We start from the raw sequence: 17,044 nt of genomic DNA on the forward strand, positions 1-17,044 counted from the left end.
AATAGTTGAGGAGTTATTATCCCATATTCACAATCAATCCATATGTACAGCACAATTATTTATCTGTGGTCACAGCTCTAACAATGTTTTTAGCGTCTTCCTTTACAGCCCTGCAGTAACCACACAGTGGAATCATTTGACATCAACTACAAACCATCTTTACAATCAAAGGCTTGGGTAGAAAAGGTAAAACATCATGTGTGTTTAAAACTCATAGTCCTTTTCAGCCATGTCAATTGCCCAGGCAAACTTCTCTCTCTGGGTTTTGTTGTAGATCTTCTCAATGGGAACGTCACATTTCTTGCACCTGGAGAGGAGGGAGGACGGACCAGTTTAAGGGCTAAAAATGACTGAGCTCAGCCACTCACTGGCCGCATCCACTACTCACTATTCACATCTGGGAAATTCCATGAAGACGACTAGACAGTGAGTCAGATGTCAGCAGAAAATCTAAAACTATTCAGCTCATGTGCACCGTGTTAATGTTGTAGGGACTTGATTAATGACCATTGTTTGTTTAGTGCTTTTTATACTGAACTGTGAAAGAGTCCACTATGTATTACTATACTGGTATATCCGCTATAATCCAGTGTCTTTAGAGACAGTCCACATGTACAGTATACTGAATTTATGGTGAAACTTTGATTCACTCCTTTGACAAGGTCCAGGTATTGATCTTTTTCACAACATACATTTTGACTTGTCACAGCAGGAAAAATACAGGTCAAGCAAATTTCATTAACGATGGCTCACTTCTGTCCCAGTGAGCCGTGACACGGCGCCAGCTTGCATAACACCAGGGCCTCAAACTATAGCTCACCTAAATGGAATGCACCCCTTATTAAAGTTATTGATTACAACTCTGCTCTTCCTGTTATGACATGCCAAAATGTCTGCTGTGAGGAAGGTCTATTGTGTTACGCTGTTCTGGGACACCACAGGGCATTGTTAATGTTATTAGTAAAAACCAAAAAAGTCAAAATGTCTGCAGTGAAAGAGGCTTGTGGCGTGAATTCTGAACTTCTGTCACATTTCTGGCTGAGACGCCCAGTGGCCTTAAAATGTTTTCAGTTCTCGTGACGGCTCTGGCTCTGAAATGCAGGAACATCGCAGCTATATTCTAGTATTATGCACCAAGATGCGCATCAAACATTGCAGATTTAAAACCAAGGACAGCCAGGAATCCTGTGTGATAAGGGTTCAAATTTTAAGGCACACCTGTTCTGATTTAGGATTAAACGCTAATTCCGACTAACTGTTAACTCAACTGCTGAGTAAAGAGAGACTACTGTTCCACAAAATCATACATAGCAAGAATGAAAGTGCTACGCGGTACGGAAAAAGGTGGTGATGAAACAGTTCAGGTTGGAATAATGAATAATATATAGGTATAGCTAGCTAGAGGCTAACTAAACAGAAAAACTGATAAGCTCCCAATTCATTAGACAAGGTTTCTCTCTGCATGACCGGAAAAATACGCCTCCCCGGCACCAATCAACCCGACTCAACTCAGTGTTTTCATCTCTGTAACACATATTCACAAACATACAACTACAGTGTAGACCAGGTTCCCATGCACCACCCTATTAGGGGGGACCCCATCCCTTACGCCTTACAACCAGGCAAAACATGGAGCATTCCTGTATCCATTGTGCTTGAGGAGGAGGCTCTCCATAAATAGCTGTGGGGCATGGGTTAGGGAGGGCGGACTACTGTTCCCCCGTCTCTGAGGCCTGGCCCTCCATTCAGCCACAGACAGCTCCTCATTGACTTCCCACATGGAGGAAGGAGTGCTGTTTGGGGACGCTCCCTGGCTTTTAGAAACAAACCCCATTGTTCCTCACACTCACACGCTTTTCTTCCTCTTATTTTCCTTCTGCAGCCGTTAGCTTTTTTGCTTGTGCTGCTCCTTTTCCTACAATGCAAGAGCATTTCCTGCCTTTCTGTCACCAAGGTAGATATGCACCCCCCCCCCCCCCCCCACACACACACACACACACACACACTCTCACCCACCCAGAGAAAGCTGGCCTATTAAACAGTAGGTGGTTTGCTCATTTAATGTCAGTTATTTTTACTGTAGTGACACCTGTAATGAAACGATAGCTTGTGGTTAATAAACAGAAGTGAGCAACATCTGCTGCAACACATACATACCATGCAACAGAGATGCGTGGATCCAGGTAGTTGAGCTTGGAGGTGCCCAGGGCAATCTGCTTGTTCTCCTCTCTGTCTGTGGCCTGCACCTGGAGCTTCATCAGCTGCTCCTCTATCCTCTGGACAGCTTTACGCTTCACCTCCACAGCCCTGAGAGAGACACACAGGCAGACAGAGGAAGGAATAAGTACAGGTACAGAGGGAAGGAGAAAAGAGACAAAGATCGAGATGCACAGAGGCACAGAGACAAGGGAGAGACAGAGGAAGGAAGAATTATACCGACAAACTAAACATCATGAACTTAATGTTTAGGAGACAACCAGATAAAACTTTGTGGCCTTACATCCCACCTGAGATGAAGAGGTTTCAGTAAGTAATGGATAAGACTGTGATAGTCTCTTGCACCGGTTAGCAGCGCTCAGGCATTCTTACTTTTTGCTCTTGTCATCATGGGAAGCCTTGTGATCAGCCTTGGCAGCCTTCAGCTGCTTCCTGGCTGCAGACAGTTGATTCTGTTTCTCGTCAATCTGCAATCACAACAAACACACATCTTCATCATGTAGACAGGGAACATCTTCATCGGCAACATTTTACTTTAAGGCGGCCAAGATAGTACCGAGACATCATTGTTAGTGGAGGGACAGCAAAAACCGAAGAAAGGTGGAACATGAGGTTTACCTTGGTCTGAAGGTTTTGCATGGACTTCTCAAATGTTTTAGGTGGAGCTCTCTGGTGGTTACAGAGGATGGCCACTGCCCGGTTGGCCCGATTGTAGGACAGGATCTTAGCTGGGATGCTGTCATCAGCTGGACACAACAAGGTAGGAGAAGTTTAAAATGATTGAAATTTGAAATCATTGACCTACATATTAATATATAAAGGCAGAACATATTTTATTCATAGTATTTTTGTAACTGAACCATCTATACAGTGACCTCTTCTTTATGTAATTATACATAATCTGTCAAAATATAGATATTAATTGACTGGGAAGGCTTTCAAAGTTAGGATGTGTATACTTCAAGTTCAAAACCCAGACCCCTTCACTTCTTCTACGGACCGCAGTATAAATTCACTTTGGCCCCTTCACCTCTCCGCTATGATACTGTATACTAAGCTCACATTCCTGTTTCACACTTAATTTATTTCATTTGTGTTGGAGCTAGAGCGGACCAAGTATTATTTACAAGGTGGTTCTGCTTTATTATTTGTCCCTGTCAGGTATGTTTTGTTGTACATGAGTTTATGTTCCATGTTGAATATTTCATTACGAGGCCCTTTGTACTGCTGTCCTGCGGGAGAGAGGAGCTGGAGCGAGCAGGTTTATTTGCATGAAGGTTCTGCTTTATTATCTGTCCTTGTCAGAATAAACAGATTTAAACTCCAAAGAGATCCTGGTGTCACTGCATCTTCATTGCTAACAAACACAACACAGACGCCACCTGTTACATGTTACACATATACATGCATATTTATGCAATATGCAACTGAAGAGACAGATTACTGATAAAACCACAATCCTATACTGTGTTACTTTATAATTCCTTGCAGGCATTGATATATTGAATGGATTTAATTACTTTTTTAAGTGTTCGTTTTGTTTGCTCTTGATGTTGATAAACAATATGACTGTTACCTCAATCCGCCTAAAGTTATTCCTGTTATTACATCCAGTGTAATCATCTGTTGAGTTTACAGCAACGTGTGTTGGATCCAATTCCCGAACATTTAAAGTCCAATTATTTTCTTTGATGCTTCAAAAGACTATAAAACATCATGCACCATGCGATCTAACAATTAAGACCTATGCAATTTTTGTTTATAGGAAGACTTCTTGCAAGAATCAATGGGCAAAATGTGTCAACGCATCTTTTACATTTTACATTTCAAACTTGAGTTTTTGTTGAATTCCACAATCGCAGTAAAATTGTGCAACGTCACAAAGAGTGATTTCAATGTGTACTTGTGTTTAGAAACTACGTGGCTGTTATTCTAGTGAGCTGCTTTGTTGTTGTTGTTGTTGTTGTTGTTGTTGTTGCTGTAACTGGCTGTGGCTGCTGTCACTCACTGCAGGTAAGTTCCTTGAGCTGCTGTTGGAGGGTGATGGAAGCGTTGTAGGTACGAAAGACCTTGGCTGTCAGTCCATCCATCAGCTCCTGCAAGTGTTTATTCAGAATAGAAGTCTGCAGGAGACACAGAGAAGCAGAGCGTGAAAAGCAGAGGAAAGAGAAGCAGTGGGGAACAGAGATACAAATTATTATGATTATTAATTTAAAGATAGATTTTCACGTGTGTTTCTCACATTCAGTCTGTCGAAGAGGTCGTCTTCTGGCTGCTTGTTCTCCAGAAACAGCTGAAGGTTTTTAAAAACCTGTTAAGAAATCAACAAAGATTTGCTGAGCATGAATTCAACACTTCAGTTAACTGTGCTCATGTATGCACTATCAAATTTCTGCCACATGGGGGTGCTATATTATCTCTGTTCATGATGACAAGTGCAGGTGGTTTATTGTAGGTTTGTGGGTTTTTTTTGTATACACTTCTAAATGTATGTAGGGATGCAGAGGAAGAGGAAGTGTAGCAGTACATTAGATAGTGCAAAGGTGTGCTGAAGAGTTTGTGACTGAAAATAACAGATAACTAGTGTGTGTGTGTGTGTGTGTGTGTGTGTGTGTGTGTGTGTGTGTGTGTGTGCGTGTGAGTGTGTGTGAGTACACTCCGGTAATAGCAGGAAACAGACCACCCTCTGAGGCAGAGCAGGCGGAAAGGTTTTAGTGCCTGATCACCTGTCTGTGCAAACATCCTACTCAGCCTGGCAACTTCTTATCTCATTAACACTAAATTCACATAAATGTCAAATGCACACCCAGCACCACCCTCATAAAACCAGAAATCACAGTTCAGTGCTTTAATGTATCTGCCACAGGTTTTCTTGTCTCCCTTCTGCTCTGTCTTTACCTCCTCTCCTCTCTTTTCCTTTTCCCTCTCTTACCCTCTTCTCCACAGGGATCCGGTTGTAGTAGCGGATGGAGTCTTTTCCCAAGAAGTCGAACTCCACCACGTACTCCTGGTCATCCATTTTGGGGTACAGTTTGATGTGCTCCACCCGCAGCGAGCAACAGCCGACTGTGTCCGCTGTCTCGCCTTCCTCCTTTTCATTACCTGCCCTCAGTGCCAGCTACGAGGGAAACCCCATACATTAGGATCATGATCAAGTTGTAAAGGTGACACATTTTCTCAGGGATTTATTCTATAAACTTGGGTGCATGCATCAACTAAGTTAAAATATTGGTGGTTGTAATAAGTATTAGTATTTTATCATTACAATTTCACCGTACTTTCCTCACCTTGTCTATGAAATAAAGCGCCACAGCTCTCTGCCTGATCCTCATCTCTTTTGATTTCCAGTCGTCTCTATACTGGTTTCGGATGCGATCTACACACTTCTTCAACCGTCGGGCAGTCTCATATTTCTGCCAGTCCTTCTCCCCCTGCACAAACATACACAAACAGCTCTTTTTTTTTTTTTTGTCATCATGAGAGAACTGGTAAAATATGTAACCTTCGATACGGGTTAGGATTAATACAAAACTGAAGCTGGAGGCTCAGTGTTGAGACGGCAGGCACCTTGATCCTGGAGCTAGGATTCAACATGATGTACTTGATGGAGCCCTGGATGTTCTCTGTCCAAGACGCCAGCCAGGTCACCTTGTTATCATGGCGAACCTCCTTCCATTTTGTGCCTGGGGGAGGTTTAGGGTGCTTGGAGTCCCTACAGAAACAGGAGGCAGATTTAGATAGATGAGAAACATGTTGACACCATTCCCCCCCTTTGTTTAGCAAAGCATTTTCCACAGCTTGGAGCATTTCTGTGTGCTGTCTAACTCCACTGATGCTGTGTTTCTACCTGTGTGTTGATTACGGTGCATTCCTCCATTTCTCATTGATACAATAAGCCATGGACCAGACTGGGGCTGCTCGATACGCAAAAAGAAAATCATATTGCGATTATTTTGGCAGATATTGCGAATTCAGTTGGAATGGGTATTTTTTGCATTTCATTTTCACTGAAAACAATATAAAAATGATGATGTGATTTTTGTTGGGTTTTGTACCAAACAAACATTTTCCTTTACGTCTGGAGAATATGATTTATAGGCTGCGGTGTCTCTGAAGCACCACAACGCTTATGGTGTTAACAATGCACAATAATGTTGTGACACATTTTACCTTTATCAAAAAAATTGCAGCTCCTGCGATTTGGATATTGCACTTGGCCATATTGTGATTTTGATTATGTTTCGATTAATTGTGCAGCTCTAGACCAGACCATGATTAGTTCTGTATTATAAACACTACAGCTATGACACAATAGAGTACAGAGAAATGCCACTGTAAAACAAACCCCGTTGTGACCAGTATGTTGGGGGTTAACGTGTCCTCCCTGAGTAGTGTTATTGTTTGCACACACACGGCAGGACAGGAAGACTACCTTTGACACAGTGCCGGCATGTGTGCGAGTGCGTGTCAGTGATACATCTGCCGTACTGTACGTGCCACATGCAGCATGTACATTCTTTCGCCGGCGTCCCTGGGATGGCAACTGAACACAACAAATTAGCCTTTCCATAAACTCTCTTGCACACACTCTTGCCCTGGAGGCTTAGAGATAAAAAGAAAAAGTATTCCCTCTATAAATAAATCCAGCAATTACAACATGACAGTTAGAAGATGAAAGAAAAGATAAGGGGACATAAGAAGAAGAAGAAAAAAAAAAGAGATTCAACAGGGAGATAATGGTGAAGAACAGGACAGAGACTGTATGTCTGAATGTGACCTTTTGACATACTAATAACTTCCACAAGCACCCACTTAATATATTCTCTTCTCACAAGCACACATGTTCACGTTTGCCCATGTAATTCACACCTCAGACCCACAGTATTCTTTCACATAACATCACCTGTATTGGTTTGACCGGGCCAACTTGTGGTGAAAACACAGAACTTGAGATTCACAGGTTTTGTGTTCTTCCTATCCCTAAAATCAAATAAAAATGTGACAATTCATGGCAGTGAGGCTAGTGATAATGGCGGGAATGAGATTACCCACTTGCTACAGTTAATGATGATGTCTTCAGGTCTGATGCGGCGTTTCAGCATGCCCATCTTCGGATGGTCGCCTCGTCCTCGGAAGAGGCCCGGCGGCTCAATGCGGAAGTTTCCAATCCTCTCCTTGTGGTTGTCCATGATGCAGAAACCGTACTCCTGGAGGAGTCTCTCATTCTCCTCTTTGATTTTCTACAAAGTGTTTAGAAATATCAAAGTACAATGAGAGATTGCAAGATGTTTTTAGGGCTGGGAGAGTCTGCATGAATGCAGGTCTACCTGTTTCTCCTCTTTTGACATCTGTTTCCTGGCCTCTGATTGGGCCTTGAAGTATTCATTCATATCACTGAAGTTGCACTTGTTCAGGTCAGTGATCTTTGACTTCTCCTCTGATGTCATTTCCTACAATAAAAGAGATAGATAAGATATCTGAAGCATGCCTAATTTAAATGCTTGGACTTGACACCATCTGTGGACTGTGGCTCTTGTGCTCTAATTGACACACTCCTCACCTTCCTCCAGTCCTTGAAGAAGTTCTTCCTGAAGATGTCCTTAGTGGTGTACTCATGATCCAACATCTTGGCAAAAAATGTGGCTACCTCCTCAGCAGGAGCACTAAGTTTCATAGGCTTACCTACAAATACAGGATAATTATACTTTAGTCTTGACTGAAGATAATTTAAAAAAAAAATGTTACAACTTATTTTTTACACAGACTCACCATCGTAGTAAAATCTGACTTTGTCAGGCAAGGGTTCGTATGGAGGTGCAAACACTGGACCCTTATGTTCAAGGAAGCGCCATTTGGAGCCATCAGTGTATCTTTCCTCCTCCCACCTAATCACCAAAACAACAGAATACAAACCAGTGAGAGAACAGAAAAAATATGGTATTTACTTCTCAGTGGCTGTTTATAACAGCTAACCGTTCTTGGTGTGTAATTTCCTGAGGAAAAGAACAATTTGACCCCAAAATGATCTTCTTACCATTTCCACTTCTCCTCTTCTTCCTTTTTGGCTTTCTTTCCTTCTGTTACCTTTTTGTCTTTTGTCTTCTTTTTGGGCTTGATGTCCTAAAACAAGTGGAGAGAGCAGAATAAATCTGAAGAACATAAAAGAGCTAATACTCCAGCCTGGAGAATATGACAACACATTCATCAAAATGATGTACAAAAACAAAAAATGAACCTCGTCCTCCTCATCTTCTTCGTACTCATGTTTCCTCTTCTTTGCCTTTTTGTCGTGTTCTGTCTTGACTTTTTTGGGCTTGTATTCAAATCTGAGAACAGTACATTGATAATCAAATTGTGTCTCATAACACAGAATTATAGACAACCAATTCTTAAATGATTTGGATTCATTTGAACGATACCCACTCTTCATTGTCATACTCTCGTTTGGTGGACTTGTTGTGTTGGGGAGAGGGGTAGAAGCCGTTGTCTTCTTCAGGCTCGCTCTTTATGGCTGCTGGGCTTGTGTCTCTAAGTCACACGTTGGAGATATTGAATTGCATATTAGTGAAGCAATATCCCATTCATCATAACGAAGCAATAGCTAAGCCTGCGGTTAATTCTTTCCAAAATGATTTATGGCTGGAGCAGCTTTATAATTACTTTCATTTCACATCAGACACAACAAAGTGATGCTGTTTACCTTACGTGTCCGTTTTCCTTCTCCTTTTTAGGCCTGTCTACATGGGATGATTTGATCTGTGAGAGACAGGGAAAAACATATTAGATTTTCCCATCTGTGGATAATTAAAATTCACTTCAACAGTATTTAAACTGTCTAAACTTTAACTTATGGTCAGAGTTCACGGGGGGCTGGAGTTGCCATCTGTATACTTATTAGTTTTATGTTTTGTTTTCTCATGACTGCAATTTCTGGAAGACACTGGGATACATCAATAAACACAAGAGTTATATCAAAACCACAAAAAAAAATGATGATCATGAGAAAACAAAGCTTTTATGTTAATGTAACAAAATAATTATTCTTTAATGATGACAAAACATAATATTTTCATGTCAGGCCTCTACCGCCTTTCATAAAAGACAGACTGACTATGAACAGACCTTCTCCTCTCTCCTCCTCTCTTTGTCCTTGTCTTTCTCTTTGTGTTTTTCCCTGTGCTTGTCTGAGCTGCCGTCACTGTGCTTCAGCTTCTCTTTGTCTTTGTCTCTGTGTTTCTTCTCAGAGTGCTCCTTATGTTCGCTGGAACACAGAAGCCACAGAGGTCAGAGATCAAGTGCGAAAAGGTCAGACGTGCTCCAGATGCATAGAGACACAGAAAAAAAAAAAGAAAAAAAAAAGGCAGCAACCACCAGCAATACAAATGTAACTGTTTTTGACAAATAATGACAGTGTCGGGGACGGCTGCCAGCAGGAATGGCCAAAGTCGTGACTTTGCTAATATACTGCAGCCCACAAGTATTTCAACCAGACAAAAAGAAACCATAGCAAATGTCCATTCTGGTTCAAATTACAAATGAGCTGCAGATGTCATTCATAAAAGCACATTTTCGCGAGTCATTGTGATGTATGTTTGCTGATTTAACATGGCAGGGTTCCTGTCAGTTTCAATGAAATGAGCATTACCCTCTGTGATTCTTTCATGTCTGTGGAAAAGCTTGCCTTTTTTAATATGTTCTGAATGGACAGAATCTGTGTCATTATCCTTGTCGTTTAAGATTCAGTTTTGACAGCTAAAACCACCAGAATTCATACTGGTAAAAATGAAGCTTTGTGAGGATAAGTGCATGTTAAGAGGTAATATTGAAAAAATAATCATTTCAGGGGCTGTAGGCAACTTCAGTACACAAATAATAGCTTAAGACAGACTCAACACATGTACTGTAAAAAAAAAAAAAAAAGAAAGGAAGGAAAATGTAGATTTCCTTACCTGTTGCTGTGCTTCAGTTTCTCTCGCTCCTTGTCTTTCTTGTGATCTTTGTGTCTGTGTTCCTTGTCTTTGTGCTTGTCTTTATGTTTGTGAGTATCTATGACACAAAGGAGATATCAACTTGTTTCGCTGCATTAAAAAAAAGTCTGAAAACAGAATATTTTTGCCCATTGTGTATATACAAGAATCAGTCTTTTCATTTAGCTGTCTACACTTATAGATCTAGATGTCCCTAGTGTTTATTTGAGCTAGGAGGTGTATTCACATAAACTGAAGAGAAAAAAGCAAAAGCAAACCCCAGTCCATACAGGGGTCAACAATTACGTACAACCACAGGCCAGTTTTTTCAGCACTGTTCGATGAGACGCCAACATAGTTTTATAGTTGCAGTGGTGATGCAGATATTTATTGTATGTTGCAGATATTTTATTTTGAAGTATTTTATTTGTATTTAGGATCATATTTGAATGCAGGTGTCATTTTGTGAAGGCTAACAGAGCTACAGCAGCTCATTTAACACTCATTTGGCAATAAACTGACTCAAAATTGACAGTGGCTGACCTCATTTACTGTATGGCTGACTGGAGGTGTCGTAAATGTTGTTGTTGCCTTAGAAACCTCTTTTCTTTTTTTTAATCAGCAGGCCATTTCTGTTAGACTGCCAAGTATATGTGTTTGACAAGCCAAGTGTTGACTATTGTTAGATGTTATCGGATTTACATAAGCCATGTATATACACTGTTAACTACAGTAGATTGATGAGAAATGATCTAAAAGGATTGATAAACTATAAAAGGAAAACATCAGCTTTCCCTGTGGAGAAAATTATTTTGGGCTGCTATTTGCCTATCCCTGCTTTAGTGTTTACCACAAGATCGCTGTAATATTCCAACTATGTTCTCACAATATTCATCAACTCCAATATTAAACAACTTTTTTTTCAGCAGGCTGTTGTCCAACTTTTGATTTATTTTTTTTAATAGGAACTATGAGGTAACACTTGAGAGGCAAAATCGTTTTCCTACTCTCAGTGCAGCTTCTCAAATGGTTATACTGTTACCAATTTTACATGAGTCTTCGTACTAAGAATATTTCCCGCTGAGTGAAACCCCTCCTGAGGTAGACCTGGTTTGGCTTGATCATCACCTCGTGGCCCCCTGTTGTCATGGCAGTTTAATAAAAGCGTTATCTGCTATTGTCACATGAAACAGTAACACACATCCCAGCTATAAACCTACAGACTGCTTTTATCAACAGCAAATCGGGCTGCAAATTAAGCCATCAAGAAATAAAAAAGCCCTCTCAACTTTATAATAGTGACGGTTACTCTTGTGCGGATAGTATAATTTGTGCAACAACAACAAAAAAAAAAGACTGCTGAACGCATATGCTTTTAATCACGTAGTGCAACTTTTCTTTTCTGTGACTTTGAGTTACAAACTCATGCGTGAGGATTCCCTGTTGGCAGTGCAGATAAATGTCTCTCGCACGGAGATGGAGGCGAGAGTGCAGCTGGTGGTGAGATACGGGCAGGGAGAGGCGATAAGCTCCCAGCTCTCGCCTCCATATCACGGCAGACAGTTGGCTCACTGATCGGCGCCCTGACCGCTACATACAGAAAAAGAAAATGGCGCAGAGACTAAGTCCTCAGCCCCAATTCTGCCACTTTCGGCTCCAAAATTCGTTGTAAATGCACGCACAGATTATCAAACTAAAGCATGCAAAATAAACACGATGCCAGGCCCTTTCGGAATACCTCATCAGATTAAAAAACCGAGGGTGGCAAGTGTACATTTCAGACCCTCTTTTTGAACAATAGCCGCAAGAGAGTGGAGGAGAAGGGACTTAGTCTCTGGGACGCCATTTCTGTCCTTTTAACAACTAACAGTAGACAGATCACGATTCCGACTGGAAATCAGAGTCAGTATGAATAAAAAAATCCTCATCAGAGGACCTACCGCTTCCTTTAGATCCCGAATTGACCTGGAAATTGTGAAAAAGGATGTTTTTAATATTTCAATTTTGAAAATGCCGGTAGCTCGGGTAATTCAAGTTTCAATTGGCATACAGCTGTACCCGAGAAATAACGTTTATTTTTGCTGCAACAAAACGCAAATACTGCACATGATTTCAAAGTTTTCACTGAAATGACAAAGAGAGCAGCGTAACTTGTAACATTAGCTAACATTTCTTCACCGTTATTTCACACCAAGACGATTAATACTTGTCAGTTATGTCCGTTATTGCCGAGGAATTCATACAAACTGACCAGAAAAACACGAATTATTGACAAAAAGCTACCTGAGAGCCTCCATGTCCATGATCTCCGCTCATGGTCAAGTTGTTTTTGTTTGTAAAGCAGGTGAAGTTATCACAGTAGACAGCTGTTGAGGATGCGAGGCTCAGGGAACCCTCACTGACACACTGGAATGGAGTCCCAATGTTCACGGACTGCGCATGCTCACACCAACCTGAGCACAGAAGATACTCTGCGTGCTCCCTACCTGAAGCACAATCCAAATATCAGCTATCAAGCCAGTGTGGACACTTTAATTTCTCTCACTATTAGCCTGTTTTACTACATTCATAAAGGACTTGTTTCTGCTGGGGCGTAGCAGCATCAGTGGATCCTGAGTTCCCCTTATACCTTATCAATTCCTGAGCTGAACACTGCCAACTATTAGCAATCAGTAGTAACATGAGTAATTCACTTCTTATACAACAAAGCAACATATTTTTCAAAAGGAATCTTTGTAATGCTTTATGTTACAGGCGGTTCATGGAAGGCTTATGAGAAATGGGGTACAGACAGGTAAAACATAGCACACCTCAGTATTTATCTGGTGTCCCTTTGTATAAAACTGTACATCAAACTTCAACCCTCCAGCAGCTACAAAAGGAACATGCTGCTTACACACTGATGCTTCAGTATTAATCACATAATGATGTCACAAATAATAATATATCAGTCGGAGCAGTCTACTATTCACCTCACTACTACACACCTGCATTTCCGTTCGTGAGCATTAGGTGCCGTCTGTACTTCAATTTCTCTTCACGTAAAGGGAGAGGAGACCTGACTATTTACATCGCCCTCTACTAAGTGCTTCTCAGAAATCTAGGAGTTTAACACAGTACTGGGAAGAATTAAAAAACTGTGACCAAAGCTTAGGCCCTTGGGAAAATACATGAATCATATTACTCAGTTTCACGGAACAAAAGCAGTAGAAAATTTAATTCAGTTTTACAACATAATTATACAATCATAACAAGCTCCATTATCAGTCTTCACATGATTAATCCAGCATTTAATATAAAAAGCACATTCACACAAACACATACTGTATGCACACATTCTAACTACAATCTCACATAATAGCATGGACAAAACAATAGCATAATTCTTTTTAAAACAATCTGTACAAGGTTTCCTCTTCCAATGAAAATTCATAATCTGGGACAGAGAAACCGATATCAAATGATTCACAGCGGAAAACAAAAACATTTACAGTACAGTTCACAGGTTGTCACAACTGCAGTTGTGTCTATTTAGACTTCCTTCGTTTGGCTTGGGTGGGGCTCGCTCCAGTTTCTGTTTAAAAGCACATACAGGTGCATTAGGGAAACAGGTAGTAATACCATATGTATAGCTTAGGTGCAGTGAGATATTCTTCTTGCGTGTTTACCTTTTACAGCAGCACTGGTTCCAGGCCTGGCTGATCTCTTCCTAATGCCACTGTCTGCTACTGGCTCCTCCTCCACCTCCTTCTCTGCCCGGGAGCTGCGTCTGCTCGGTCCCTTGGGCTTCTCCACAGCAGCTCTGGGAGGACCACACAGAAAAACAACAAACGACAAGGAAGAAAAGGACAACACAAGGATGTGTTATTAAACATGCACGGGTGTGAGTTAACTCTGCTCTACTCAGAGAAAGATATAATACCACTCAGGACTGCTGTTTTTCCTCGTCTACCACAGATACTGTCCGTCTTCATCCCGACAGCATCCACTACGTCGACATGATCACTGCTTGTGTCTTTGCAGCGCCAACATGTTAAAATACATACCTTGGGACTAAGTTGATGGGCGTCTTTCTTTTCTTTGCCCATCTGTGATAGAAGTGGAAAAACAGCGGTAAACTATAAACTGTGCTGAACAAACATGGCTTCACTTCCCCACCATATTATGACAATCCCCAGGAAAAGAGATATGGCCATAACGGTCAGAGGAGTAGTACAGCTTTCTTTGTGATAGGCTGTTCTTTATTTAAACTTCTGACATGCATTAGTATATTTATATTATTGCATGCTAATCATACATACCAAGTGCTGAGGCCACGTGGCTCATTGTTTTCACCCGCTTGGCCAACCAAATGAACTCCCTGAGTTTCAGTAGAGTTAGAAATGTCTAAGCATTTCTCCTTCAGGAGCACGGGTTTTAAGACTAGGCCAACTTTTCAGAGATCAATAGCAACGGACACCTTAATAAACCCCAGCACATTAAGCATTACACAGCTAATCAACAACACAGCAATTAAAAGAATACAATCGTTATGAAGGACTCTTACCCCTGCTCAGAACCTGTTGAGACCTCTTCACCTGAATAGGACAAAGACAAGATTTATTTCTAAGACAATTACTTACAATAAGACTATAATTGTTCTTTCCTGCTTAAAAGACAAGCATTTCCAATAACTTCTTAAAAGAACATAAAAAAAATAAATAAATTANACAAAGACAAGATTTATTTCTAAGACAATTACTTACAATAAGACTATAATTGTTCTTTCCTGCTTAAAAGACAAGCATTTCCAATAACTTCTTAAAAGAACATAAAAAAAATAAATAAATTAAAAAAAAAAAAAAAAAAAAAAAGGATGGATACACTTACCTGTCTTCTCGGTAGCAACAGGTTCCTGAGACTGTGGGACTTCTTGTGGAATAGGTGCTAGGGAAAATTATGAGATAGTTCAACTGACACATTTGAATATGTAAAACAAATTATTAGGTAGAAATATGCATCACAGATTGTTCAACTAAAACAATATATAAAGTGGCTATGTACGTATGCTGGGTGTTGAGCAGAAGCTTTGCCTAACTGTCTAACAGTCTCCTCTCTACTAAGCCCTCCAGTTATCAATGGTTTTGCATAGAGCAAGTGTTTTCCCTTTTAAACAACAAAAAGAAAATATTCTTTGCAAAATGTTCAAACCCAAGAAAGCTTGATACTTAAGGTTGCATGACACTTGAAGTTGCATAACATGTTACATGACATGTTATAACTAACCCTTACCGCAGCAGTGACACACGGTATGTGTAGTCATCAATTTGACCTGACAAAGAATTATGGCCAGAGTATCATTCTTATCCTGTTTACTTGATACATGCAGACTTACCCGATGTTTTTTTGGCTCATAATTGTGTGTTTACCTGGGGTGGTCTGAGTGGTTTCATGAGGTGCTGCAGCTGGGGGCATGGGAGGCTCCATCACTGGGGCGTCAGACTGAACTGGTGGAACTCCGCTGGGGTTAGCAACTGGAGAGGATGTGGTCGGGGGAACCTCCTGCACAGGTCCAGCTGCAGCAGCAATTGGAACAATGGACGGTACAGGACTTTGTACAGGAGCGACCGTAGAGAGCAAGGTAGCAGAAGCGGCGTCTGTGGTAGTGCCAACTACTGTGACAATAGGAGCTTGAGAGGTTATAGGCTGGGCTGGACTTGTTACTGTAGCTGGTGCAGTAATTGCAGCCTGGGCAACAATCTGAGTAGGAACAGCAACTTGGCCAGGAACTGGGATTGGAGAAGAGACTGCAGATGGAGTAATGTTGTTTGGAGCAACAGCACTTTGATGGGGAGCTGGTGCTTCAGTCTGAATGGCAGGACTAGCAGGAGGATGAAAGACCTGCGGTGGCACAGCCACAGTGGGCCCCTCTGCAGGCCTTTCCACAGGACTTTGCTGAGAGTCAGCTGAACCAGAAACAGCTGCAGAAGCCTGTGCAGGTTTACTTTTCACTTGAGCCGCAGGAGATGGGGACATGGTGGTCTTCCGAATGGTGTTTACAACCCCAGGACTAGAGCAGGGAGGTGGAGAAGCCAGGGGTGGCTGAAAGGGAGATGAAGCTGACGGGCTTGGATGAGGAGATGGCTGCTGGACCGGAGGACTAGCTTTCTGAGCAGAAATTGCCTCACCTACATTTTCTGTTTTGAGAGCCACTGAGTTAATTTGCTGAGGAGTTGTGAGAGTACCAAGTGGGGCTGATGATGACATAGTAGTAGCAATCTGGACCTGTCCAACAGCACTTCTGGCAGGCTGAGTGCCGGTCATGTTAGCCCCCGAGGACTGGGTGGAGCTTGGGGCAGGAGAGAGTTGGATGTTTGTAGTGGACACTTGGATAGGCCCCACCATGGTCACTGACTGTGATACCATTGTGGTATTGGGAGCCACAGGTGCACCCGGGACCTGGAAAATTGGGTTGATAAATACAGGGGTGGTGGCAATAAACTGAGGAGGTCGGGGGACAGGGGTCTGCTGCCGGATGTCCTGAGGTCTAATGTTCTTGTTAGGGACAGCCACCATGGTGGAGACCATAGATGTGGGTGCCTGGGGAGTGGGGGCTGAGGTGATGGGGTTGGAGGTGACAAACACAGTGATCTGGTTGGGGGAAATGGTGCTAGAGGAGGCAGGGATCTGTATGACTGAGTGAACACTTGTCACAGGTTTAGGACTAGGGTTTGGTTTTAGAGCTGAACTGGCTGGGTTTAGAGCAGAGCTGGAGATAGAACTGGTACTAACAGCTAAGGCAGAACTGCTCTGACCAGAAGTGACTGGGTTGGGGTTTAAACTCGGGGTGGTATTAGTGTTAGTACTGAGGGTGTTACAAA

The 17,044-nt window shown here is 41.8% G+C and overlaps 2 protein-coding genes across 3 annotated transcripts in view; both read right to left on the minus strand.

The window, feature by feature from the left end:
* Positions 1–12,553, minus strand: LOC111219319 (DNA topoisomerase 1-like). Of its 2 annotated transcripts, none has more exons than XM_022741954.1 (21): positions 12,468–12,553; positions 12,125–12,149; positions 10,167–10,263; positions 9,340–9,478; positions 8,918–8,973; positions 8,641–8,736; positions 8,453–8,543; positions 8,252–8,337; positions 7,987–8,102; positions 7,778–7,899; positions 7,545–7,667; positions 7,270–7,457; positions 5,785–5,929; positions 5,505–5,648; positions 5,150–5,335; positions 4,460–4,528; positions 4,226–4,340; positions 2,836–2,963; positions 2,590–2,684; positions 2,158–2,307; positions 1–307 (listed from the first exon to the last, which is right to left on the minus strand). In XM_022741954.1, the coding sequence occupies exons 1-21, from the start codon at positions 12,498–12,500 to the stop codon at positions 205–207; spliced, it is 2,307 nt and encodes a 768-aa protein (XP_022597675.1). In that variant the 5' UTR covers positions 12,501–12,553; the 3' UTR covers positions 1–204. The 2 variants fall into 2 exon arrangements, with proteins under 2 accessions (XP_022597675.1, XP_022597674.1); XM_022741953.1 differs by having other exon boundaries at positions 8,641–8,745.
* A 433-nt stretch (positions 12,554–12,986) lies between these two features.
* The window catches only part of ncoa6 (nuclear receptor coactivator 6), an 11,567-nt gene continuing 7,509 nt past the window's right edge, over positions 12,987–17,044 (minus strand). The window contains exons 13-18 of the mRNA XM_022741960.1: positions 15,593–17,044; positions 15,054–15,110; positions 14,731–14,761; positions 14,231–14,272; positions 13,853–13,986; positions 12,987–13,758 (exon numbers count right to left, since the gene is read on the minus strand). The exon at positions 15,593–17,044 is cut by the window's right edge and continues 1,585 nt beyond it. Coding sequence (XP_022597681.1) covers positions 13,712–13,758; positions 13,853–13,986; positions 14,231–14,272; positions 14,731–14,761; positions 15,054–15,110; positions 15,593–17,044 — 1,763 coding nt within the window. The 3' untranslated portion in view covers positions 12,987–13,711. The remainder of the gene's footprint in view (positions 13,759–13,852; positions 13,987–14,230; positions 14,273–14,730; positions 14,762–15,053; positions 15,111–15,592) is intronic.

The sequence above is a fragment of the Seriola dumerili genome, unplaced genomic scaffold, assembly GCF_002260705.1.
Source record: "Seriola dumerili isolate Sdu_G_001 unplaced genomic scaffold, Sdu_1.0 BDQW01000057.1, whole genome shotgun sequence".
NCBI classification, from domain to species: Eukaryota; Metazoa; Chordata; class Actinopteri; order Carangiformes; family Carangidae; genus Seriola; species Seriola dumerili.